A 25818-nucleotide genomic window follows, 5' to 3' on the forward strand; every position below is an offset into this window, starting at 1 on the left:
GTCCTGAGGGGGCCAACAAGTCACCCACTGGGATGACAATGGCAGCTTGGTTAACACAAACACACACTTACACTTGTACGGGAAAAAATAAAAAAATAAAACTCCCACACATACAACAAAAGAAAGAAAATATAAATACACACATTAGGAATGTATAACTCAGGCTACATGCTGCTCTGCCTTGCAAAATCACATTAATGACACTTTCTGACACTTATGAGTGGAAACATAACACCACTAGACCTCATTCTTAAAAACAGTGTGATACACGTTTGGCTGGGAGCGAGGTTATTTTTCCTCTCTGAACTTATTTGAAGCTCTGGGTTGGACATTGTTCTGTGTTTACATCCTGTTGTGTCCACCGCTGTGTGAGTATGTTTTGCGTTTGTCCAGGTATGTGTGGACGTGATTGTGTGTGTGTGTGTGTGTGTGTGTGTGTGTGTGTGTGTGTGTATGTCTGTGTGCAAGGGTCAAAACTGGAGCACGGTAGCAATGTGATATTGGTTTGGTACTGGCTTTGCAGACAGGCATCAAAATAAAATAAAGTAGATAAAGAAAATGTCTGAAATATAGCTGAGGAAACTAATGTAGTGGAATAGGTGAAACACAGGAGCTTAGCATGAAGTATTATAAGTCATAACATATAGGATGTTAAAAGAGATAGCAAAACACAAATTTGTGCATTCATGAAAATATAATTTAAATTTCTTCTTTTGCTATTAAACCCAATTGTGCTGCTTTATGATGCTCACCAACAAGGGTTCATGTTTTACTGGCTTTCCTGTTACTGTATGAAAAAAAAGACACTGTTTCAAGGGACATCCATGACAGTCCAGTCAGTGACCGCATAAAGAAACAAAAGGAAAAAATATGACAATGAGAACCTCATGAAGCTCGGAGGTTTTCAGGATCAGATTTTCACCCTCGTATGTTTTCATTTTGCAGCTGTAGAGTTACAAAAATATTTTCCCCACATTATATAACAACATAACAAAATATATTATTTATCAGGTTTTTCCTGAGCTGAAGATATATGATACTTACATTGAGTTGAACATTCAAACCGAATATTCAAACCCTGCATTGCATCAAATGGAAATGTTTTTTGCATTTATTCACATTTCCATGAGACTCATCCTGACACACAGCAGTGGTTATATTTGGAAACATTCAAATCTCGACTAGCAAGATTTATTTCAGGCTATTTGACATAAAACACCATGTGGTGGTATGTAATTGAGTACTTTTACTCGAATACTGTAGTACAGTCTGGAGTATTTTCATTTTAGGCCACTTTACTCTGCTATTTCTAAAGGAAATCTGACAGCTTTATTTTGTAGTGTTTTTGCAAATGAAGATTTGACATACAAAACATATCAGCTCATAAACTGTAATGCAATGTTATAGATTACACTACTCAACATATTAAATAGTCAAATTTAGCTCCGCCTGAACCAATTACAACTGTAAACTGGATCATCATATTATATCCAGACACACACAGCGGCCATGTTTCACTTTCATGCATTTTGTGAATACTTATAAACTTTTACTGAAGTGACAATTAAGGAAAATTGTTACTTGCGTAACAAATAAATTCAGGCATTTTATTTGTAATGAAGTGTTTTTACAGGGAAGTAAAGAAGCTGAATACTTCCTCCATGGCTGTGGTAGATGCACTCTTCTACAGGGACTAGGTAATTTTATTCATCCCCTTTGTTTTTATACTAGTTTAGTGTCAATGGAGGACTAGAGCCAATAGTAAGTTAAGAGTTGTTTGACACAAACTATTTGTTTACAGGAGTTTAACTCAGACTGATTAGATCCGGAGCTAAATTAACTCGAGGTAGAATTAGGTGTGTAATGTTGTCACGTCCACGCAGAGACTGCCCCTATTCCCGCCAGTGAAGAGGTAACTTGAACTCGGTTTGCGAGGATTCATTCTCCACTACACACTCCCTGTCAATCCACCCCCAACCCCACTGACCCTCTCCGCCTGTTCCTCCTCTGGCCAGTAGAGGTCGCAGCCCAACAGTCACCGTGTGGACGGGAACACATGGATGGATCTGAGCGCTCCCACTTGACAAAGCTACAGCGCGTCTGGAAACCAGGAACGGAGCACGGGGCGTTTTGGTGGAGAAACCGTCGACAAGATCAACTGTGCGTCTTTTACCCGCACCACTGACTGACAAAGAACTTCAGCAACCATTTTTTTTGTTTGCCTTTTATTGTCTGAGGCGGCCAGCTCCCCCCCTTTCCCTTCCTCTCTTTCTCCAAGTGAACTTTATAGGGATGTTATATCAGAGCATCCCCGTGCTGAACGTCCAGACACTGTTAAAGTAAACGGACGTGAAGAGTGAACGACTGGAGAGACTTGCTCCTCTTCTACTTCTACTTTTTTTTGTTCGGGTTGATACACAAGAAAAAAAGATACGGATAGACAGAGTGTGTGTGCAGGAGCGAGCGAGCGAGCGAGAGAGAGAGAAAGAGAGAGAGAGAGAGAGAGAGAGAGAGAGAGAGAAAGTCGCACAGGTTTTTTGGAGCTACGCTTTCATGCCGTCAGTCTTGCGGACTCTGAGATGGACGTCAGATTTTATCCAGCTCCCCCTTCAAGCGTGGGTTCATGTACGTTACCGACTGACTCCGGTTTGGACTATTACCACTCCAACAAGGTAAACAATTATCTCTACTTCACGAGCTTACGGTCGGTCAGATGTGCAGCCCTCAGTGTGATGATGATGATGGTGATGATGATGATGATGATGATGATGATGATGATGATGCACGCGCGCACAAGTACATTGGTTACACATGGTGCCCCCTATACCCAACGTGTTAGTGTGTTAAGACCATTAGCGGCGATGTCCTGCACTTTTTTCCCGCTCCCTCGGGGATAGAGGAGTGTGACAGGAGTGGACAGGCTGATTTATCGCTCAACTTTGTTGCTTTTCTGATGCGCTGATGGTCACAAACTCTGCAGAAAAGCACACGAGACACCTGCTCTGAGCTCGTGCACGCGTTTTTTTTTTTTTTGTTTTGTGTTAATTAGTGCGTTCACCTGGATAAATTCTAGCTACGTTGTGCTGTGGCTGTCCTGTACTCAGAGTTGGAGCGCACCATTCCCTCCAGCGTACACTGGCGAAAGCTCCCGGCTTTCAACAAACTGGACTCACGTTGAATGTGTCTATTTTCTTTTCTTTCTTTTTTTTTATGATAATATGTGGACCAGCAGATTGTTCTATGGTAGTTTAAATCTTTCTGACCAAACTGCGGAAACACATGGCTCTTATCTGCCTCACACAGGTTCCCACATGGGTAAATGCACAATTTGTCGAATAAACAATTATCAAGATTACGTCTAAATGTGACGTTATGTGTCGGGGCTATTTGTGATGCTTTAAGTTGGTACATTAAGTGCATCCTGAGACTGACCAGTCTGCATTTTCATTTGTCTTATCTTGTCTCATTGCTCGACAAAAGTCTTTCCATGAAGACCGTACAGAGGCATATTCTTAAAGGCTTGGTTATCAACACCTTTTTGCGCACACATCTAATCTCATCAGTAAACTCATAATAATAACTTTATATATACATATATACATACATACATACATACATACATACATACATACATATATATATATATATATATGTGTGTGGGTGTGTGTGTGTATATATATATGAATAAATCAATTATTCATTAGCAACCAAAAAAAAAAGAAACCATCCGCCATGGCTTAAAATGAGAAAGAATGAAATATTGAAGTTTATTCATCTTTTGTGTTCATATCAACACGTTTTATGCACGAAATATTAAAGTAACCTCAGACACTTTGATTGGTAAACTGAAGTGGGAATAAGTGACTTGATTGTAACAGACAAGCTTCTGTTTTAAGGAGCAGTTTAAAAAATGTCAAGTTTCCTGACCTACTCGCTTATTGATATTTCTGTCGAATTTTATGGGGCCAACTGTAAAGGGGGCCAACTGTAAACTCCCCACTGTTACACACTTTTCACGCCGTCTCTTTGCTTCACTGATAAAAGGTTTGAGACAAATGATACATGTAGAAAACGTGCTAAATAGTGCCAATAGTTCCAAGTCAGGAGCTACAGTTTCTTTCTCTGTGGTCAAAGTAAAACATTGTGTAAACATTTGTCAGTAACTACTGGGCAGAGCGAGAAGGAGGCATTATACCCACAGCCATTCAAATAGGTTTGCTTGCCTTAGCACCTGGAGGGAGGCCAGCAGGCAGTTACCATTTGCTGATGACAAAGTGAAACATTATAACGCAGTACAATATTTGAATTGTTAATCGCCCCTGTTCATACACACAGTCACCTGTATGTATATACACGCACACAAACACACACACACACACACACACACACACACACACACACACACACACACACACACACACACACACACCACACACACACACACACACACACACACACACACACACAGTCAACTGCACATGCACAAACTCTCCCACACTCATAATCACACATACACTTGTTTTTTTCAGTGTGTGTCTGGGTAAGTGTAACACACACACATACACACACACACACACACAAACACGCACACACACACACAAACACACACACACAGCAGCTGCAGATGTATATTTAAGATCACAATGGGACCTGGGTCTCTCTGAGTGAGACCACGTCCCAGGTCTTTGCAGTGTTAGCACAATGAACTGTACTAGTTATCATGATTCAGCGAGCGTAGAGGTTGTTGGCCTGGTAAGAAGCTGGTTTAGGTTTCAAGGACAGAATCGTATAACATTGTCCTTACTAAAGTAACAGCTGTGACTAAGACGTAAAGTGACACATTATCTGTACTGTGCTGCTGCTGCTACACATAACTGTTGAATAGTGATACAGGGGCTATATATGACATTTTGGCAATAGTTCATCTTTATGGCAGGCGCATTTCAAGAGCAGGATGGAGTTGACCCCTTGGAATAGCACTGTGCTAACGGCGCTGCAGTGGTCTGATGCTACTTCACCTGCAGATGTTAACTGGGAGGCTTGTAAAGATGATACAGAACAAGTTTTTTTTTTTTTTTATTTCACACTCGGTAAGTGGTTAGTTAAAGCTGGATTTTGCATTAAGAAGCATATTTTCACAAGCACAAATTACAGTATTAGATATTTCTCTAATATAAGTGCACTGTGCACATAAAGAGACTCCACAGTTGAACCCTTCCATACACAGTATATCTATGTATAGGGCTTGTGTGAAACTCACTCGTGTGATTATGCATTACTGTACATTACTAAACACACCAACCAGGAAGTGAGCATAATTCTAAGTGGGACAGTCCATATATAAAAGCCCAACACTTCCTGTTCTAGTGGTGTAAACTCAAAACACATCTATTTCTGAGAGTGACTGTTGGGTTTGCGAGAATGACTGCATATGTATGTGTGTGTGTGTGTGTGTGTGTGTGTGTGTGTGTGTATGTATGTGTGTGCATACACGCAGATCTGTATTCATTCTGTTCTCTACCTGAATGGGTTAATAATTGAGGAACATAAAGAATGTGTAAGCGGAAGTTGGTTGGAGCTGATCGGCCACATTGAGACTGATGATTGATTGATGCATGCCAGGAATATGGATCCCACTGACAGAATAAGTCAATGGCACAGATCTATGAATGCACTTGACCTTTGAGTTTAGGCACTGGCTTCCCTGCAATTAGACATGAAACATCAACATAATACCAAACAATCATTAAATGTTTTAATCTAATCTAATGACTTTATGCTTTGATTTCCTTTTTCAAACCGACGTCTGATTCATGTTCAAAACAAAAATGATACGACGATAATGGAAGACAAAAAAATAATGCCATTGTGCTTTTCTACATTTCATTGTAAATTCCTTGATAAAACAACCTGGGCATCCACATCTCAGAACAATGCAAAGAACAACACATGAGAAAAGCATTGATTTGTATTTTGGTATGAACCCCACGGCTCTGTTGCTCTTCTCAACTCCAGCCAACTTGCATTGTCCTGCACTTGCACAATCACCGTGAGTCATCTTTACTTTTCGCCCAAGATTTCTCCTAATCTTTTTGAAGCCTCTCTGTATCTTTCCTGGCTGAGTGGGAGGCTTGTTTGTTCAGCGTACACTCAGCTGTGTATACCAGCGCTGAAGGCCACTTCTTCGCAAATGCCTGTTTTAGCGGGAGACTATTTGTCAAATGCATTATGACTTGTGCATACCCCCAGGCAGAATCACTCCGGTGAAATGAAGTTGGATAGATTACTGTAGCTGTTCCACTTTCTCCTCATCCCTCTTCCCTCTAACAGCACAGTGCCCAAGAGAGAGGCTCTCGTGTAATTATACTGTAGTTATACTGTAGGTTTATAATCCAATGGTTTGCAGATGTTATTCTTTACATAGTTGCCGTCTGTTCCAACTTACTGTACGTTATTTATATATGCTGAAGCTGTTTTCACCGCAGTGCGCAGCAAACATTTTACTGATACAGAGTTTATGCAGTGCAAGTACTTACAGAAGTGATATCTCAATCAAAGCATTACTGTGTTTGAGGATTGTATGCGTGTATGTGCGTGTATGTGTGTGCAGCGCATACCTAATTTCTAATATACCTTGAGGCAAGATGTATGAAACATGTGTTCACAGGATAACCCTCATTTATACATTGATTCAGGCTTTCCCACATGTGTTACACTTTGACTTATTGTGCGTTTACTATATGAGTACATGTAATGAGCAATGAGGCCAGTTTTTTTTGAAGAGCACCCCCTCCCCAAGTGGTCCATTCCATTTCCACCACTATCCAAATCACTGTATTAGTCATGGGATACTTCAAAGTATGGACAGGCGAAAATATTTTCCATGTTGAATTCTCAGAATGTTTTTTTTCTCTCTCTCTCTCTCTCCCTCTCTCTTCAAAACATGACGGTAATAGAAACAGAAAAAGACGAGTTATTCCAGCAGTACCTCATTCTGTACACACAGAGAAGTTAATTACATGGAGGCAAGCATTCTTGGGTCGACAGCGTGGACTTGGGGTTTTTCATTGTGCCCATTCATAACATTCTGCTGACTGGCCAGTCCGAGTTGCAATATCCCAACCGTTCTCACTGGGAAAATGTTAACCCATGCATGACTCAAATGCACACACCAGAGGGGGAAAAACACAGTGTAAAGCTGGTGGAACTGGGAATACTCAAAAGTGGCGAGTTTATTGTTCTAAGGCCGTTCCGGTCAGTTAACATAGAGCAAATAATAGATAACATGGTCAGTCATGGAATGAACATTATTTTCTGTATTTAAAAAAGGAATTATTAAAACAGTGTACTTTATGAAGTTATATATCTTCTTCTTCTTTTCTTTTTTTTTTTTTTAGGTCTAACCACTTCCTGGCAGTATTCATAATCAAGTCTTTCTGTCCCCCCCCCCCCACTCTCTCCGCGTCTAACTTCTTCTCTCATTTACCTTCCCAGCAGCAATGTCAAAAGGTTATGGAGGGAAGCCGGATCGCCTGGGGCTGATTGTGTCTTTGAGTTAATGATAAGTAGCTACAGTGTTATTCTCCGGAGCAGCGGGGCTTAGATTGTGTTCTGTGCATAGACCGTTACAGTGGGAGAAAACTGCACTATTTATGAAGATTTTTCAGTTTTGATCGCTGGTCTGAAACAGAAGAAAGAGAAATATGTTGAGTGCACTTTTCAACTGAATCAGATTTATAAGTGAGTTACATTTAGAAGTGTTTATGTTTATTCTCCTGTGTTACAGCATAGTTACAACATAGGGGGGAAAAGAAGCCCTACCACCACATCAATGATACTGTAGTTTCTATTCTGCAACTTCACCTACATGAGATGTCATGGGGTATTTTAAGGACAGCAATTGGCTGTTTAGAGAACAGGCGAATGGATACAGCACTGTCCATAACAGGGATTTACCACCATGGACTTCAGTTTAACCTACAGGATAGTGAAGGTGACAAAGCCTCAACCAGACTCTGCAGCACTCCCGTTGCTCCGCTCTGCACTTTATAATCTAGACCAGACATGACTCAGAGCTACTAGAGGTGTTAAGAGGGTCATAAGTCATGTATGGCTGAAAATAGATAGTATAGTTTATCCTGCCTGGTTAGCTACTTAATCACCTCGGTCCATAGAAACAGGCTATTTATGTCGATGATTGATTGTATTAACTGCAAAGAATTCAGTCATGACAGTGCATTTTTTAAAACTCTTCCCAATATACTTTTGTGATATACTGCCCCTATCCAAATCATTTCTATGCTGCTATCACACTGTAATCTATCAGCCAAATAAGTCGGTTTATTAAAAGAAATCACCGGACTGCTTTTACGATGAGACTGATAGCACGTTTTTTTTCACGCGTGGTGACACGCACGGCAAACTGTAACGTAATGTGAAAACCCGGCGTATCACAGAGATGTCAGAGTAATTCCAATTTTGACGTTGATTGGGAATCGAAGCAGCACGGCTCTGGCCCAGCTCGTGCCCCTCATTAAATCACATTAACCCTAATTATCGTCACTGCCCCTTGAAACCCAAATACTACAGTCAGGCTTGACTCCTGGCTCCTCAGCTGGATGCTGGGTGTGTGTTTCATCCCCTCAATTTGTGTAAAGGAGTTCAATGTGCCAAAGCGTTTTAGACTGTCTTCACCTCAAGAGGCCACTGGTTCCTCAGTAGCAATAGCCTTGACTGCCTGTCTGTCTCTCTCGCTGTCTGTCTGCCCCCCCCCCCCCCCCCCCCCCCCTTTCTACCGCCTCCTTCCTCAGCCCAGTTTCCTTGTGCTGTTTTATATTCAGTTCTTGATTGGTTGGGGGATGGGACGGTGGAATAGCATTTGAGAGGTTAGCTGGTTAGTTCAGGGTGGGGGAAGTAGATTTGGGGTGTGTGTAAAGAGGGAGAGAGAGAGAAAGAAAGAGAGAGAGAGAGAGAGGGGCTGTAGATGGAGGGAAAATGGAGAGAAATTTTTAGGGGTACTTTATTTTTCAGTTCGCCATTGAGTCTGTAATGTCATTCAACGATGTGGAAACCAAAATGAGCCTTGCCACCAGATGTGTTCCAGTCCAGATAGCGACTTGAAAGACAGACGTTTATTGTTTTAGTGCATTTGGTGTGGTTCAAGCCCAAACTGCATGAAATGCTGATTGATGGATTTCACTAAAGAATGTGTGTGTGTGTTAGAGAGAGAGAGAGAGAGAGAGAGAAGAGAGAGAGAGAGGGGGTAGGGGGGTGGGGTGGGGGCATCTGCTTCATGTGATTTATTTAACCATTTCTGTGCTCTATTCTTCGCTCTGCCCGCTGATGAGAAGGGGAAACTGTATTTCAATGTGCTACAGTAATATCCAAGCACATTCATTTTCTTTTTATCAGCACAAAAATATGAAGAACGGGGCTGTGATGTTTCTATAAAGTATATAGTCACAAAAGAAGTACAGTACGACATGCTTCAATACAGAAAAATATGGGAAACATACTCACAAAGTTGCTGCGTAGTATGTTCTGTTTTTTCAATCAAATCAATCAAATCAATATTAAGATTGCAACTGCTGGGACCTTCTGTTATGCAACTTTATATCTTTGGTTCACCAAACTTATTGTTGTTGCTGACATTTAGCATCATCCTCATGCATGTGGTTTAGACTGTAGGTCAGGAAGTGCGTAGCTCAGTTTTCTTTTTTTTTTAATGTTTTTTTGCAACAGTTTCGGTATCCCTACTGTGAGCTACATGTCCTTAATCATAATACAGTAACATCTTTGCTGTTCCTGTTGTTATACGATTTCTCCATCCGCATGCCAACGTGCATGCAACACAGACAAAACATTTTTCGTAGTGTTTAAATGCTACAATTCCTGCAGCAAGCGCAAGAAAGCTGATCTTCATTAGGATAATTGCTTCATTTTATTCATAAACAAAGAGACCGCAAAGTGATTCTTCTAGATGCAGGAGATTATGAGTACAGTTATTGGCCTTGGCAGATTTGTGTATAGCAGGCTTTGGTACATAAATTAGCGTAATCATTGTATGAGAAAACCATATCAACATTTCAAATAAGCACAGACGGAGCTCATCATCTCTCACTTTCACACTCGCCACTCTGCAAAGATCTCACAGTGCGTCCAACAATTTGTTTTTCATTTCAGCTCTCTGGGAACGGTGTATTACAGCCTATGTTTTTGGTACTATCATGATTTTTCTTTTCAGTAAAGGCTCTACGTGAAATGGTGTGAGGCTGCCGTTTAGTCTCTGCACAGGAAATGAAACACTAAGGAGAGGAAGGAGTGAAGGGGAGGGGGGGTCTGGGGGGGTATAGGGCGACTTTGAGGCACCTTGACAGGTCAGAGTGTGAGAGTTTCGACAGGCTGTGGACTTGACGTATCTGTTGTGGGTACGGCAGAATCGTGAGGGACAGCGTTTCCAGGCACCAAACTACCCATCGAAATGAATGATTGGAAATTCATCATCAGGTTTTTTTGTGTTCACTCTCCCCGTTGGAAGAATTGTGTTTGAATTAGTAGGCTGACAGCAGATCCAGGTGCAGGTTATAAAGTCTTAGATTATATAAGAGGCGCAGGGAAATTTGCCTGTCAGAGTAGCAACATGGCGTTTGGTTTATTTGTTGGCATTTCAATCCCCTGGCTCTGCTCCTAATGGGTGTTTCCTCACTAAAGGTCTGCGAGGATGGCGTGATCCAACAGATTCCATAGGATGAATGTATAAAAACACTGATAAACATAGTGCCTGTGCTGTCGAAAAATGCAGCTGTTGGGTGTATTAAGAGAGGGTTCGCAAGCCTGGGCAAACATGAACAGTTGTCTTAGCTTCCTGAGGCATGTCCTGTGCAAATAAAACTGGAGATGACTGGTTCAGGTCCACGCTCACAGACCACGGACCCACTAAGTACACACACTACGATACATACACTCTTTCGCAGGTAGACGCGCACACTCGTGCTGTACATGCAGATGCAAAGATGTTCACACTTGCTTGTAACAAAAATAAACACAAGCACACATGTGAACACACAGACCACAAAAAATGCTGTTGCGTTGTTGTTGTTGTTGTTGTTGTTGTTGTTGTTGTTGTTGTTGTTGTTGTTGTGCAGCAGCAGCAGCAGCAGCAGCAGCCTGAACCCACCACTGTGGTGATTACTGCATGGATAGAAAATTAATGTTTTAATATGAACAGTTAACCTGGTGATCACATTCAACACACTCAATAAACTGTGAGTGTGATTACAGTCTTTATTTTTGGAAAGATTTATGGTTGAGACGTGCGTATTAGCAAGATGTGTGATTAGGAAGATAAGTAAGCTTTATTTTTTTAGTTTTTTAGTTTCACATGTTGTCGCTTCCTTCTATAATTGCCACGCGACTTTACAGCTAGAAAAAAAATCTCACTCAAACAGTATGATGGGAGTAGCTTCATTGCAGGGTGACATCACTGATGTCAGATAAATCACTGACATTGAAAACACACCTAAACACGTGCCGCCTGTGATCTACGTAGCGTTTTATGTCAATAGATTACGTTAGAGTCACTTCAGGAAGTTAGTTAGCTGGTTAGGCCACCAAGGATTGGTCCTCTGCCATGTGCTGTTTGTCTCGGTGCCTCTCTGAGCCAAGTATGTGTGTGACTCCCCTCCCTATCACTACAAACCCACAGTGCCCCCAGGCCCCTTTTTGCCTCAGTCTAGTAAACCACCTCTGGCACTTTTGGGCTTTGTTCATAATATTTTCATTGTAGCTTTGCCTCACTTTCCAGGAATTCCATTCTCTCTGTGTGTTGATAGTCGGTCTTTGTTACTCAGTCAAATGAGAACACTTAATCTTATAGAAGAGCTGCACCCTGTACTTAAATGTCTTCTTCTTTGCATATCGGTGCTGAATGTGATTTGGCGTTGCTTTTACCTGTTTGTTTTTTAAACGCTACACACACACACACACACACACACACACACACACACACACACACACACACACACACACAGAATAATGCTTCACTAATGTGTATAGGTGCTGGATATTGCACTTAAATTTAAACATTTTTTTTCAACAATTTCAACTCAAATTTTATGACTCTCCATTAGCTGTTTTAGGTCTGTTTCAGCCCTCAGTATGTTGATTGGTATGTGATGTGTTGGTGCAGCTGAAACCGAGTGTGTTCGCTGTGCAAACACAGCATTGCTGGCTCTCCTGGTTTCACTTAATCTTTGACACAAAGGCACTGGCATGTGGCTGGGCTCTCAGACAGGTTCAGTGACAGCAAGGGAGAGAGAGAGAGAGAGAGAGAGAGAGAGAGAGAAAGAGAGACAGAGAGAGAGAGAGAGAGAGAGAGAGAGAGATGGATATGTTTCCAAAAATATGGGATAATTTCTCAAAAGGTAACCGTTCTCATATTTTAATGTGTATTTATTCATTTATTTATTTATTTTTATTCTATCTACATAGGAAGATCACCTTTTGGTGGATTTCTGCAGCCCTTGAACATCACAGCAAACACTCACACATGTGACTGATACCATGCCTGGTACTTTGGTCACCTCAAGACCTTACTCCTGGCTGTATAGAGACGTCCACACTCCTGCCAGTCTGGATGGTGATTTATTTGCCTGCCATCCCATAATTACCCACCGGGTATATGGGAGGACCTCTCTGAGATTATAGTTTGTCTTTGCAGTAAAAGAAAAAAAAAAAAAAGCCTGCGAGACTTTAAAGGATTTGCCAGTAAGCTCTTTTAAAGGTCTTTTGATGTTTTATCAAGGACTGAAACATTAATTGGAAATATTTGCTATCCGTGTAATGATGGGAATGGTTAAGCAAACTATTAGAAACATTTCAAAATGGAAAACATCTTATTTATTTTTTATCCAAAATTGTGGTGTTATCAGGAGTTGTGTTCTTAATTACTGCAATTCTGCTTGTTAAAACTGAAATGTTACCTCTTGGCACTGCAGACAGTTGTTTGCAAAGTTTGATAGCGTTCAGATGCAAAAGTGTTTTCACAGTGTTATAAGTATGGAATGAATATTTTCACATCAAAAGAATTGTTTCTGTGTGTTTTTCGTTTCTGTATTTTTTTTTTGTACATGGCTCGAGGCTGGAAGAATGAATCCAAAATGAAAAGTGGTGACCTCTCATCAGACTTTGACAGGATTTTGCTGACACCAGCCGTAGGTAATCACCAGCTTTTTGGCAGCAGAAAGGCGTCAGTGCTTTACTAGGTGTACACCACCTAATATTCTTTTAATTGACTTCAGAGAAATTGTATCAAGACGTGCTGATGAAGTTACAAATTGGCTAAAGCAGCTCATTCTGAGAGCCAGATCTCCTTGTTCCCTTTGGTTTGGTTTGTTGTGCTTTCTGCTGCTCCGCATAATGACGAGGGTGGAAGAGTGGAAGATTTCAATTACTCAGAGAAAGTCAAGGAGGTTGTTGAAGTTTGAGAAATAAAACACGGGCTGGTTGCTATGTGGAGATTGCGCCCATTTGGAATGTAATTAAATTGGTTTGGCTGCTAGCCAGTAAAAAAAAAAAAAAAAAAAAAAAAAAAAAAAAAAAACATTCCTTTCTTCTCATCTCAAATGAAAATGTATAGAGTGTTTTGCTGAAAAATACCTGGAGGGAACAGTAGGCTGTTGAATATTTGCAATACAGCTTGCATTGTGCAGTTGAAATGAGTTTTGAGATGAGTTATCCGTTGTGGTTTCCCCTTTGACATTTCAAAGGTATGCAGCTTTTGAACCATGGATTTACTGTAATCTATTTTTTTCTATTATTGATGTGTGGTTGAGTTATAAACTGTAAATTGGCTTCCCTGCCATTACACTGACTGTGCCATATCAGAAACCACTACGCCACGAGCGCAGACACAGACCTTGTGATGATGTTTATATATAGTCCCATGTAAACCCCAGTTGTTGGTCCCAGTCTACATATGAAACAGCACAAGACCATATAGAGTGTGTTTGGATCGTTCACCGGCTCCTCTGCTCAACCACAAAGTAACCAAACCATACTGAGACATGTAACAGACTTTACTGCTCTAATTTGAAAATAATGACCAACTGAATTCTATGCAAGGACACACATGACAAAGAAAAAAAAAATTAGAGGGTGAAAGTATAGAGGCTGCTGAAGAAAGTATACACACTGAGGAATTGCAATGTATGGCAAAGGTATAAATCTGTGGTGGTAGCTCAAAGCCTGCAAATGCTCTCACAGACACTGGGAGAATTTTAAGAGGCAGCCAGTCTACAGCACTCAAATTATAGCCCTAGTTTACATAAGACGGTTCTGTTCTTAGATTGATAAAACTGCTCAAAAAAGTGAACATTTCAACAAAGAAATGTATCATAGTCCATAACACCTAATGGATAGATAAATAGATAGCATATGAAGTCGACTGTGTTACCACTTCCTTCCTTTCAACTGCGCGAAGACCAACAAGCGATTGACGTTTGAGGTTGTTTTGGCACTCATCAAGTAAAAAGTACAAAGTGATCTTCCTCTTCTTCGAATGACCTCAGAGCAACATGAACCACAATAAAGAAAACAAATGTTGGCAGATTTTTCTTTTGTGAGACATCCTTTTGGAAAATTGTACTGTTTACATTCAAGGGAACTTTCATGGTTTCTCTTCAGGCATTTGTTTTGGCTGAATAATAATAGCAATTTCTGACCAGTCACAACAGCGTGAAAATGCCCTAACAGTTGTATTATGAGAGAGAGGGGGTGAGGGGGAGAGAGAAAGAGAGAGAGAGAGAGAGAGCTAGAGAAAGAGGAACCAGCAGATAAATTCAGAAGCATAAATGCGAGCCGTTAGGTTGTTGTGTGTTTGTTGTGGAGGACTATAAAAATCTAGCCGCTTCTGATCCACATGTCGCCTGATCTGCAAATGGATCGAGCTGCCCACCCGAGCTGTTCTTACAAAATCAGCCTGGCATGGCGTTATAATAGCTTTTTCTTGTACGTGTCCTGTCAAGTCAACTTAGCCTCTTCGGGTGCTATTTTAGTGTTAGTCAAACAGTCGATAGAGGAAACTACAAGTCCTGTGTGTGTGTCGCCGCTTGTCCCCAGAGAGCACACGGAAATATCGTCGTATGTCCAACGCCGTAATGCCTTCGTAACCCCCGTGACACTTTTTTTTTTTTTTAGTGCACTTTACTTTGAAACCAGACCCATGAAGCGAGGCAGAGAGGCCGCTGAGATGATGAGCTAATTAGTGGGGGTCTACCAGTGCTAATATCTGTTTGCAGATTTGTGGGTGCTGTATAGCGTGCGTGTCTGTGTGCTCATGCTGCACGGTTGATTTTCAGTCAGAGGCTTAATCCAACATGCACATGACAAAGCTTGCTAAGTGAATCAAAAAGCTGTGTATCAGTGGAAACAAGGCTCCTCAGTCTCCTCAATGGAGTTGGGAAGATAGAGCGAATGGGCACAGACGCATGCCAGCACACCTTCAGGGCATTGATTGTGTGCCATAATGCTTTCATGTGGCTCTCCTGCCTATGTCGAATGTAAACTCACATCTCAATAAGGCGTAGGATTTTCTTTAATGTTGTCCTCCATGCACGCGTCGCCAGATGCTGTACGTTGATGAGAAAAGATGTGAGTAAACGTGTATGCGCGAACCAGACCAGACTTAAGGATATACACTGTTAAGCTCTTTAAAGATGTAAGTTTTCTACTATTGCAGCTCTGTAACTTGTGCAAGAAACTAGCAACCAAACAAACTGACAGAGAGGAAGAAGAGATGGAGAGATAGAGCTTTATCTGGCACACGGAGAGAAAGAGGCAGGTCGAGCAATTCTGCAAACTTAGAGGAAAAAAAAAAAGAAAAGACGAGAAAAGAAAAGAATCAGTAGAATATACACCGCACATTAACATGGATACACACACACATGGGTTCACACAAACCCAGACCAAGACGAGTCCTCTTTCCCAGGCATGCACGTGCTGACATGACACCTGCTCTCACTTTCATTTGTGCTCATGCACCTGCTCACACTCACTGTTATTTTCATTACAGCGAACAGTGAACATCGTCCTACATCAGACACCAGCGCTCCCACCACACTGTGATCACAGAGTAGTTTTCAACAAGTTTCCACAACTAAATAACAACGTCAATGCAGGACAGTATGAGTGTTTGATGATTAGCTGTCTGGTTAAGATATTATTAGGTAACAGTAAGGTTTAGCGAGTTAATATATTTTCGGGTAAAGGAAAATAATGCTGAAAACTTATTGCCAACTATTTTTGATTGATGACTACAATTTTGAAGTCATTTATCAATTGAAAACGGCAAACATTTTCTGGTTCCAGCCTCTCAAACGTTAGCATATGCTGATTTTCTGTTTGCTTTATCTTTGTTCATTTTAAATCTTTGGGTTCTGGCCTGTTCCAAGGACAATACAAGCAATTGAAAGTAGTTTTTGACAGCTTAATCGATAACAAAAATGTTGTTATTTGCAGACCGACAGGAAGCCGATGGACTGTTGTGAGGAGGTGAGATGAAAACCTTCCATCTCCCTTTTCCTCGCTTTCCATGTGAACGACCAACTATGTTTGGATTAGCACTAAGTACGAGCATGGGTAGGTTTAAGCTTTGTGAACAACTGATCAGTGCTGTCCGGTTTCAACAGAAGACAGTCCGATGAAGTTTTGTGGTTTGGGCCAAAAAGGTGTCTCCAGGAAGATAACGCAGTGTTGGGAAAGATATGCCAAAACATTTAGAGAGCAATACTTTCACGTTTTCTCACATTACACTCTAACAGTTTTGCTTTCCTCTTGACTTTGATGAAACCACACTCTCTCTGCTGTGGGGTGAGGACTTGGTACATCCGTTTTAATTTGTATTTACTATTGCAGTTCATTTAAAAAACAAAAAACGAGCCCATCATCTATCCAAGCAGCTTCTTACATACATAGTTACGTTTTATTGTAAGGCGACTTTTAGTCGCCATTGTAATTATGACAGGAAGCAGGAAGTCAGGTGACGTAGTATGTATAGTGAGTCCACATTAGGAGGAGGTGAAAGGATGAGTCGACAAAATATGGGACTTTCACAGAGGAGACTGTTGTTAGTTTCCTGTGTGAAACCGGTTTTCACAGAAATGTTTTTTTTTTTCTTCTTCTTATATCTATGAGCGTTCCACAACCTGAAGTATATGTTTATTATCGTAACCATGACGATGGAGGTCCTCCAACCTTGACAAAGTACTCATTTTTAACCCAAACTACGACCTTTCCCTAAACCAAGTTGTTTTCATGCCAAAACCTAACCAAACCGTGACCGTTCCATAAGCTTAACCACGTGTTTATTATTGTAGCCATGACAACGAAGGTCCGGTATACGCCCTCCTACTGCTGCAGGCGCTCTATACAAGGGGTAGGGACATATATGATCATTAGGTTGGAGGATTCGTCGGTATGGTATATGCATTCAGAGGATTCCTGCTTCTTGACATCCCTTAAAATGAAATGAGATTTTCTGTGGTTGCTCAGACTTGTTTATTGTATTTGGCAACTACTATCGCTAAGCTGCACAAACAAACCCAAGCAACAAAGCAACACAAGGAGTATAAGCAGGTCTCATGTACAACATCGAGGTGACAGATGAGCTAATTGGGGATTAACAGTTAATAACTGAAAGAGGTGAGACAAGTGCCGAGCCCCCTCTCTGTGATATTTCTTTATTTCTGGTCCTGCTCATCCTCACGTCTCACCTGCCATGCTTTTGTCTCTGCCTCCCCGGATCCTCATCCTCCCTGTCTCACTCTCCCTGTCTCACTCTGCTGCCTTTCTTTTCTCTCCTTTCCGCTAACACTTTTTATTCTCTCTCTCTTTCTTTCTCTCTCTCTCTCTCTCTGGCTGATTCTCATCAGCCTGTATTAGTTGCAGATGCAGAACTAAGTGGCTGTGACAACATTCTCAGATGCTCCAGCTGCCACAGATTTATTGAGTTATTAAAGTAATGTACTATGATTAAAAATGCTAATTTCCCCTAAATCGTATGCCAGCTTACACAGTTTTTTTTTTTTTTCAGAAGCTGATTTAATTACATGGAAAATGAAACAAGACCCAATGATTCAATCTTTGCAGCCAATTGCCTCTCCATACAAAAATGAATTACCTCATGATACAGAATTATTGTTTGGGGTACAAAAAGTGAAATGATAGCGGGATTGTTTTAGATTGAACAATCAGAGCTTTTTCTGTTGCATTTGTACTAAATGCATCGTGCACAAATGCTTACGTTTGAGCTATTATATATATTAGCTTAACTTGTATTTTGTTTATATATCATCTCAGCAATCTCACCCCAGGCTGTAATCTGAAAGGGAGCCTTTGAACTGAGTGTAAAAAAGATTCTTTAAAATCCTTATCTTGCTGCTAAAGTAAGCCACTCAATACATGTAGGTTAGTTCTGGTTTTACATTTAAAGCATGGGTTTTAAATAACGAGAGAGAAAAGTTTCCCTTCCCAATATTATTATGAATTGTGTCCTCGTCTATTCTGAATAATTTCCTTTCCCCTGGGGGCTTTGTTCAGTGTGCTTTCCTTGGCTCATTTTGGCCTCTCATTATGCATTGCATTCATGTATTCGTTTATATAATGTGCAACACTGCAGCTTCATTGGACAAATCTCAGTCGTTTTAGGCAGCATTGTGTGTGATACATGAATGGTAACATTTCTTTTCTTTGAGTTCTTACTTCTTACTTAAAGCTGTCAGTTTCTCCTGCTGCAGTTATTTTGCAGAATATGCAAGGGCCCCTTTTGAACATCACCGGATTGAATCAGCTACTGAAAAAGTAATTCTCATTTAAATAATGAGATAGAACTTTTTTTTTTTTTTCCCTTGATCACTTGATCTTTTTGCAGAGCACTTCTGCTGAGCTGCAGATAGCACCGCGCTGCACTCTTATTCCAGCTCCCTAAAATCACTGCAAGATGACCAGAACGGCTTCCACATTCTGTCTGGATCCCATCCATAGTTTCTCTGCGTACTGTAACAGATCCTCGCCAGTATCAGCGCCACTTTATAGCACTACCCTCTGAACAGGACCTATAGGTGAGCGTGTGAAATATCCGTGACCATGTCAGATGTCTTTCCCTCTCTGGAAAGGATTGACTCGTGTGTACGAGTACGGCGGAGGGAGCGGCTCCGGCCTTCCAGATGTCCTAGACATAACAGAGGCTTGTCAGCTCTGTGGCTGGGCTCTAAATGGGTCACTCTCCTTGATATCACACAGCTCCTTCACAATGACCCCACTGTTCTCCTGATATTACAGCACACCAGGTGGCTCACTGTGAAAGTCATGGCCAGACAAATATGGAGTGCATGTGTTTGTGAGTAGTCAGAAAGAAAAAAAAACAAAAAAAAACACATGAACATGCACACGTGTGACTGCCGACTGCGGAGTTGTTTGTTTAAGGTGTGGAAATGGTTTTATTGCTCAAAGCGGATATTTTAATACACAGCACCAGTCAAATTCAGCAAACTGCAGCTTTCTGAAAGAGCTTATAGAAAAAGCTCACTGATGTGTTAAAAGAAAGTATTGGATTTTTTTTTCTGTCACTATGTGATTTCATGTATCTCCTGATTTAAACCTTGATATGTGGAAAATGCATTCTGCATTGATCTGCTACACACCTCTTCCAGAGCAGTGTATGCATGGCTGTATGCAACATAACATGCTATACAGGGAGCTTTGCAGAGAGGAGTAGGAGGGTAGTAACAAAAAAAAAAAAAAAAGAGAGGGAGAGAGGAAAAGAGGGGGTGGGTGGATGGCAGTTCAGTGATTTCTGATTTATGGTTTGATTACAGACTTTCCATCCTGCCGAAGAGCGGCTGTATTTGCCTGCATCACGTGAACTTTTTCTCACATGGCCTAGTGGTGCAGCAAGCAAGCTCCGGCTCGTTCTGCTCCTTGTCAAAATGAAACGCACACATTTGCACGTAAACACGCACGCACACACGCGCACACACACGCACGCACACACAAACCAGTAGGATGGCATGCGCACAAATACACACTGATTGAGAGATAAAATGGAGAATGGCTCTTTTAGTCAGCTGAGCAGTCTCCCCTCCAGCAGCCTGGCAACCATTCAATACCATTTACCTCCTACTGGGAAATAATATTGATATTCATAAATGTACCCGGTAAAAGTACAAAAAAAAAAAAAGAAGGAAAAAAAAGCAATATAATAGACAATCTGATTCGAGTACAGGTGTGCACTGTCTTGGGTTCATGACATCGCACTCATCAGAATGAATATCACCACGTTTATTACTGTTATGAGAAGCCAAACTCTCTTCATCTAGAATGTCATTGCCACCATTTTGTAAGAAAGGTAGCCTTGAAAATTCAGACAATGAACTTTCTTTCTTTCACCTGTAGCAGGCTGGATATTCTCTACTGAGAGCTGCATTCCATTAATAGTCTGGGAGTGATCGGACCTTGGCGAGAAAGAAACACAGTAGTGGAGTGCGCTCCCTTTATGTGCCATTAGTGTTTTTAACCAGCATCGATCCACCTGCATTTAGACCATGCTGGGTGTATGAATAGGATGAAAGCTGCGCTGAAGGAGCCGGTCATTGATATCATATCTCCCCAGGCATTCATTAAACTGCCATTCATTCTTCCCCTCAGGACCTCCTTAGGCCCCCTTATTTTAAATTCTCTAAATGCACATTCTGCACCGGGGACTTCTTTAAAGTCAAGAACCGGGAGAAAAGCTGGGTCGTGATTTGTGACTTTGGCGGGAGGGTTCCAGCTGTCAAAATGAATACAGCACTGTAGGTCTGAGAACATATAAAGGTTGGCCTCATTGGTTCAAAAGATGCTTCTCATAATTACAGAAAATTGTTTTGACATTGACCTGCCAAATGATGTTTCAACTGTAGTCGACAGTTTGTTGGCTTGCCATTTGGCTTTTTGTCCATATCTTAAGTCAAACATTAATTATTGCTAAGAAATTGTTATACTGTATATCCTTGGTGTTTGACTTATTTGATGAAATTTAAATTCTATTTGTTTTTTCTGCGTCGACAGCGCCCCCTACATTGCTCAGTAGGGATTTTAGGTTCAGTCTGACACTGTTGGTTTGCGGTAATGTGTTTAAGGCGGTTTCTATGAAGATGCGCACAAAAAAATGTTTGTTTGTAATATCTATTATTTCTAGTTAAGCAGTTGGGGAGTGGTTTTATTAGCTTAGGGTGCTCAAATCTGTGATTTAGGAAATGCTACTTTCTGGCACTGTGTGTAAGTTATGCCACGTCATCATTTGGATCAGCAGGTAATGTACAGAGCACTAAGGCTACAGGACTGCCTTTGCTTAGATTTGACAGAACATCTTTTTCTATCACCACAACTGGAGCCATTAGCTACATGCCTCTCCTTTGTTATAGTGCAGAACAAATTCAATACAGAGTGTGCAGGAGCTGCTGTTGACTCAGCAGGTGTTGAAATAATATGAACAAAATGTAACGTCTAGTGGGAATCACATCACAGTAGACTAGGTTGCTAGCTTCCACTTTCAGAGTGAAACACAAACTTAGTAGCACAACAGGCCACTCTGAATGTTTCATGTTGTAAAGGGACAGAAGTCTTTGGGAAAATGGGAAAAAAGAACCATCTTGTGTTAACGCCTGTATGCTGAACAGGGCCGTGATGTGCTCCAATCAGGAGTCAGCACTCAAATGTCAGTCAACAGCTGATGTGGAAATACCCACTCAGAGGATTGACGCTGATATCCTGTTGTGTAAAATGGAAAACTATGCACAATAGCTTCAGTATCAAAACAGTTTATATTTCCTCACACAAAAAAGTGATTGGACTTTATGACTTGAACAAAAGATGAAAATCAGTCTCCAATGCCTAGAATTTAGGGTTCCAGCTGATCACCATAGTTCTTGCAAAGAAGCCGGGTCAGAAAATACTTCCACCAATAGAAACTGAATGTTTAAGTTTGCCTTTTTAAAAAAAAAAAAATATGACTGATCCCCATCTCTACTTTATTTTAGTTCTTTAGAGACTGAGACACTTCTGGTTTTGTGGATGAGCCGTCACACACTATAGTCAGTCAGCCTGACAGCAAAGCACAGAGTGGACCTGATTGTTTCTGGCGGCGCTCAGAAAAAGATCTCAAATTAACACCCAGTAAAAGCTTATGTTAAAAAACCAGTGAACACCAGAAAAAAAAAAGAAAAAAAAGGCCAACTGAAAAAAGATGGATGAGCTCGCAGCGGTTCCGGCATCGTCAGGTACATTTGAATATGAACGGCCCCGACTGAAAGGTTATGACCCATAAAGAGGGGGAACGATTTGAGCGAAGCGTGTAGGGGGGAGAAATGTCAGAGTGAGAATGGCAGGAAATATGTTAGTGACAAGGAAAAAGCTGCCCCTGGTATTCTAGAGCCCCGATGAGTAAAAATAGGGCATTGGGCAAGAAGGCAGGAAACCAGCAGAGCGAGGCCTCTAGTAGGAATTTCTTCTGGGGAGGAGAGATAAGGGACTTAACTCCCTCCTGTCTGGGCCGGCTGACTTTAACATGCGACATGTGATCACTGATCACTTATGTAGAGATGGACAGAGGAAGAGGAGATTGAAAAATTGAATAAATGATTTGTGCACTGAGTGATGTACGTGTGTGTCTGTGTGCTCTACTGTGTGTGTGTGTGTGTGTGTGTGTGTGCGTGCGTGTATGTGTGTGCTTTCTGATGATTTGTCAGTTATTAAGCATCGACTTTGACAGGACTTTTTAATTAGGTCAAGACTTGTGATCGAAACCAAAGATCACACACACACATGAGGGATCTCGCATGCAAACACACATACTCATACTCACACACATACCGTGTAAACCATACACACATACAACACACACACACACACACACACACACACACACACACACACACACTCTGAGGTAATTGCTAAGTAGTGGAAAGTACCGTGTGTGAGAGTCTGAGGTTGCTCAGGTTAGAGAGTGGAAGTCAGACAATAAACAGTGGCCTTATCAGACTCTGGGCAGAGTTTCCAACCTGATAGCCCAACATATAACTCTGAATATTAGAAACAAATGTGACCTCCACACCACTTGCCTCTGCCACTCACTCCTGTGAATAAGCAGTTTTAATAGAAAGGAGCCCGAGTGGCGAGTTTGTCTCTGTGTTAAGATTTCAGACATTAGCCTTGACCCTGTGCTTCGTCACTGCCATTTTACCACATTTCACTGATCACGCAGCGTTCTTCGATTTGCCCGTAGCTATACGTGACATCACCGACACAGGATTTATCAGGATTTTCTTTTTCTCCTTTTTTTTTTTTTTTTCTTACAAATCAAATTTACAGGCCTGGTGGAATGTGGTTATTGATGCCCCAGAAGAGGCGAGACAACGAGATGATTATCATATCATTGATTACAGTAATTTGTGCACGGCGTGGCAGCTGCTGAAGTGACAGGGCGTTCACTGACAACTACACAGTTGACAATCTGACCACTTCTTATAAAGTGTGGGTGGTGGCAGGAGTTCCCGATGCTGATCTCAGTGGGGGAAACAAAGTCAGAACCTGCCCAAGCGTCTACATTAGAAACTAAAAATAGAGCACGGCAGCTTAACATTTACACCAACAATGGAGCTCACAGACGTTACAACAACTGTTTTGAAACATTATTTGAGAGCCAAACACATAACCCTGGGTAACAATAATGAGTTTGTCATCACTCATTCACTAATCGAGGATGCTCACTGGCTGACTTTTAATTAGTTGGAAAAAGAAAAGGCTCATACATATGTATTTTATCTTACTGTGACTCAAATTGCTACCAAACAAGACTTTAGGTTGAGTTGTTCTCGACAACTGTTGATCTGCATATAAGCTTCTATAAAACAAGAGTAACCTCTTGACATCAACAACAAAAGTCTCATTCATGTCCTAGTTTTACTGCTTCTTCTTATTGTAATGAATAGTCTGCTGCTTTATTTTTTCTTTTCTTTTTTTTTTACTCCCCTAGAGAAAATATAACTTGAAATCTGGAGTAATACACGAGTTGGAAGGTAAAGATCATTTAAGATTTCAGGAACTCCTGCTGCCCTCTGACAGCATAGTAGCTCTGTGTGAAATATGCTACATGATAATTAGAGTTCAAAGACAGTGGTGCCTGCATTGACAAGAAGAACAGCGTTGCATAAGTGTCCTTACGTGTCCTTGTCGTGTCCAGTTGCTGTCATATTGAGGACATAGCCTTCCTTCCAGCAATATCGCTGTATGAGACAATAACCTAAATACCTGTCGAATTTCTCTGTTTCTTTGTGATCCCATTTCATCCTCACATTCTCTCTCTCTCTCTCTCTCTCTCTCTCCATCCCTCCCTCACCCACACTCCCTCATGGTCACTCTCTTAAGTGATTGCTACATTTCATCTCATGGTAAATCGGCCGTCAACCCGGTGAGCTATCATTATGCAAATGATGGGCAATTCAATTTCAGTTGGTCGGAGGGGGAATTTCTAATTAGGGTGAGGCACAGCTCTCAAGATGGAGAGAAAGATGTAAAGGCAGAGAGAGAGGAAGGCAGAGAGGTGCTGTGAATGGATAGAGGAGGTAAAGGGGTAGAAGAGAAGAGGAAGGCAGGAGAGCGGGGGGTGGAAGAGGAGAAGTATCCATCCACCGAAGTCAACACCTGCATTACAATTACACTGGAGTCCCTTCCTCCTGCTCTGCCCATTGTTTTTCTTCTTCTTTATCCAGTTAATTTTAATAAGGCACTCGTTCTGAGAAACTAGAAAATGACACACATGAAAAGGTTTCTCACGCTTAAGGCCAGATTTGTGAAAACATGTTGGTGTCTCAAAATTCAAGAAAGATGAAAACAAAAAAAGTCTAATCACATTGATACTAAACTTTTCACGACATCGTGGTTAGGACAGTTCTCAAATTAGCAAAATGACAGTTTCACATGGGGAGAAAGAGAGGCTACTTAGTGTAAACTATAAATATATACCTCTGACTCATCTGCTACTTTCAGTAGGTCATTACAGCTGTCTCATAACTTGTGGCAAGTCATACATGAAGGGGGAGGTGTGGGGTGCGTGTCATGTACTGAATCTAAATGCGAATCATTTTGTATTGTTTTATAGGAATTTACTCTTGGTTGTCAGAACCTCTTCTGAGGCGAGTCAAAGTCGACTTTGAGGTCTTGTCAAGGTCTCACGTTAAGCATCAGACCATTAAAATGAAACAACATCTGAACTTGGGCCACAACTAATGATCATTGTCAGTATTGATTATTTTCTAAATTAATCTATTGTTTGTTTTGTCTATAAAACGTCTATGCTGAATGTACAAATGTGCCAATGTCGGCCATGTTTACTAGAAAAATGGCCCAAATGATTAATCGGTGATCAAAACAGTTGCTGATTAATCTTCTGCTGATTGACAAATTAATTATTCAACAAGCTGTTTAAACTACAATGGGAATATTTCAAGTCTAATAATAAAAAAATTCACAGATTTTTTTCTGGATTTCTTGGATCTGCTAAACGTCAAGTCTCATTTTTGTGACGTACAGTTTGAGTCCAAGCTTTAGGGCTATGGTGCAATGGCTATTTCACAACTTTTAGTTTCAGGTTTTAGTTTAGTTTGGTGCATGTGGACACATACTGAACAGGGACGCTGAAAAACATGGGCAGTTTTATACATCTACAAATTTGAAATCTCTTTATATTCAGAGGCGTCGTTAACAAGCTCTGCAGAGTGAGGGTGA

The 25818-nt window shown here is 41.1% G+C and overlaps 1 protein-coding gene across 3 annotated transcripts in view; it reads left to right on the forward strand.

Moving 5' to 3' along the window:
• tox2 (TOX high mobility group box family member 2) overlaps positions 1-25818 on the forward strand; it is a 112167-nt gene that overhangs the window by 15492 nt on the left and 70857 nt on the right. The window contains exon 1 of one of the 3 annotated variants that reach the window (XM_056387149.1): positions 2054-2672. The exons of 1 other annotated variant lie outside the window; for it this stretch is intronic. In XM_056387149.1, coding sequence (XP_056243124.1) covers positions 2580-2672 — 93 coding nt within the window. In that variant the 5' untranslated portion in view covers positions 2054-2579. Of the gene's footprint in view, positions 1-2053; positions 2673-25818 lie in introns of those variants that run through there. One more of the 3 variants, XM_056387164.1, reaches the window with a different exon arrangement.

Source organism: Seriola aureovittata, chromosome 2, assembly GCF_021018895.1.
Source record: "Seriola aureovittata isolate HTS-2021-v1 ecotype China chromosome 2, ASM2101889v1, whole genome shotgun sequence".
Classification (NCBI taxonomy): domain Eukaryota; kingdom Metazoa; phylum Chordata; class Actinopteri; order Carangiformes; family Carangidae; genus Seriola; species Seriola aureovittata.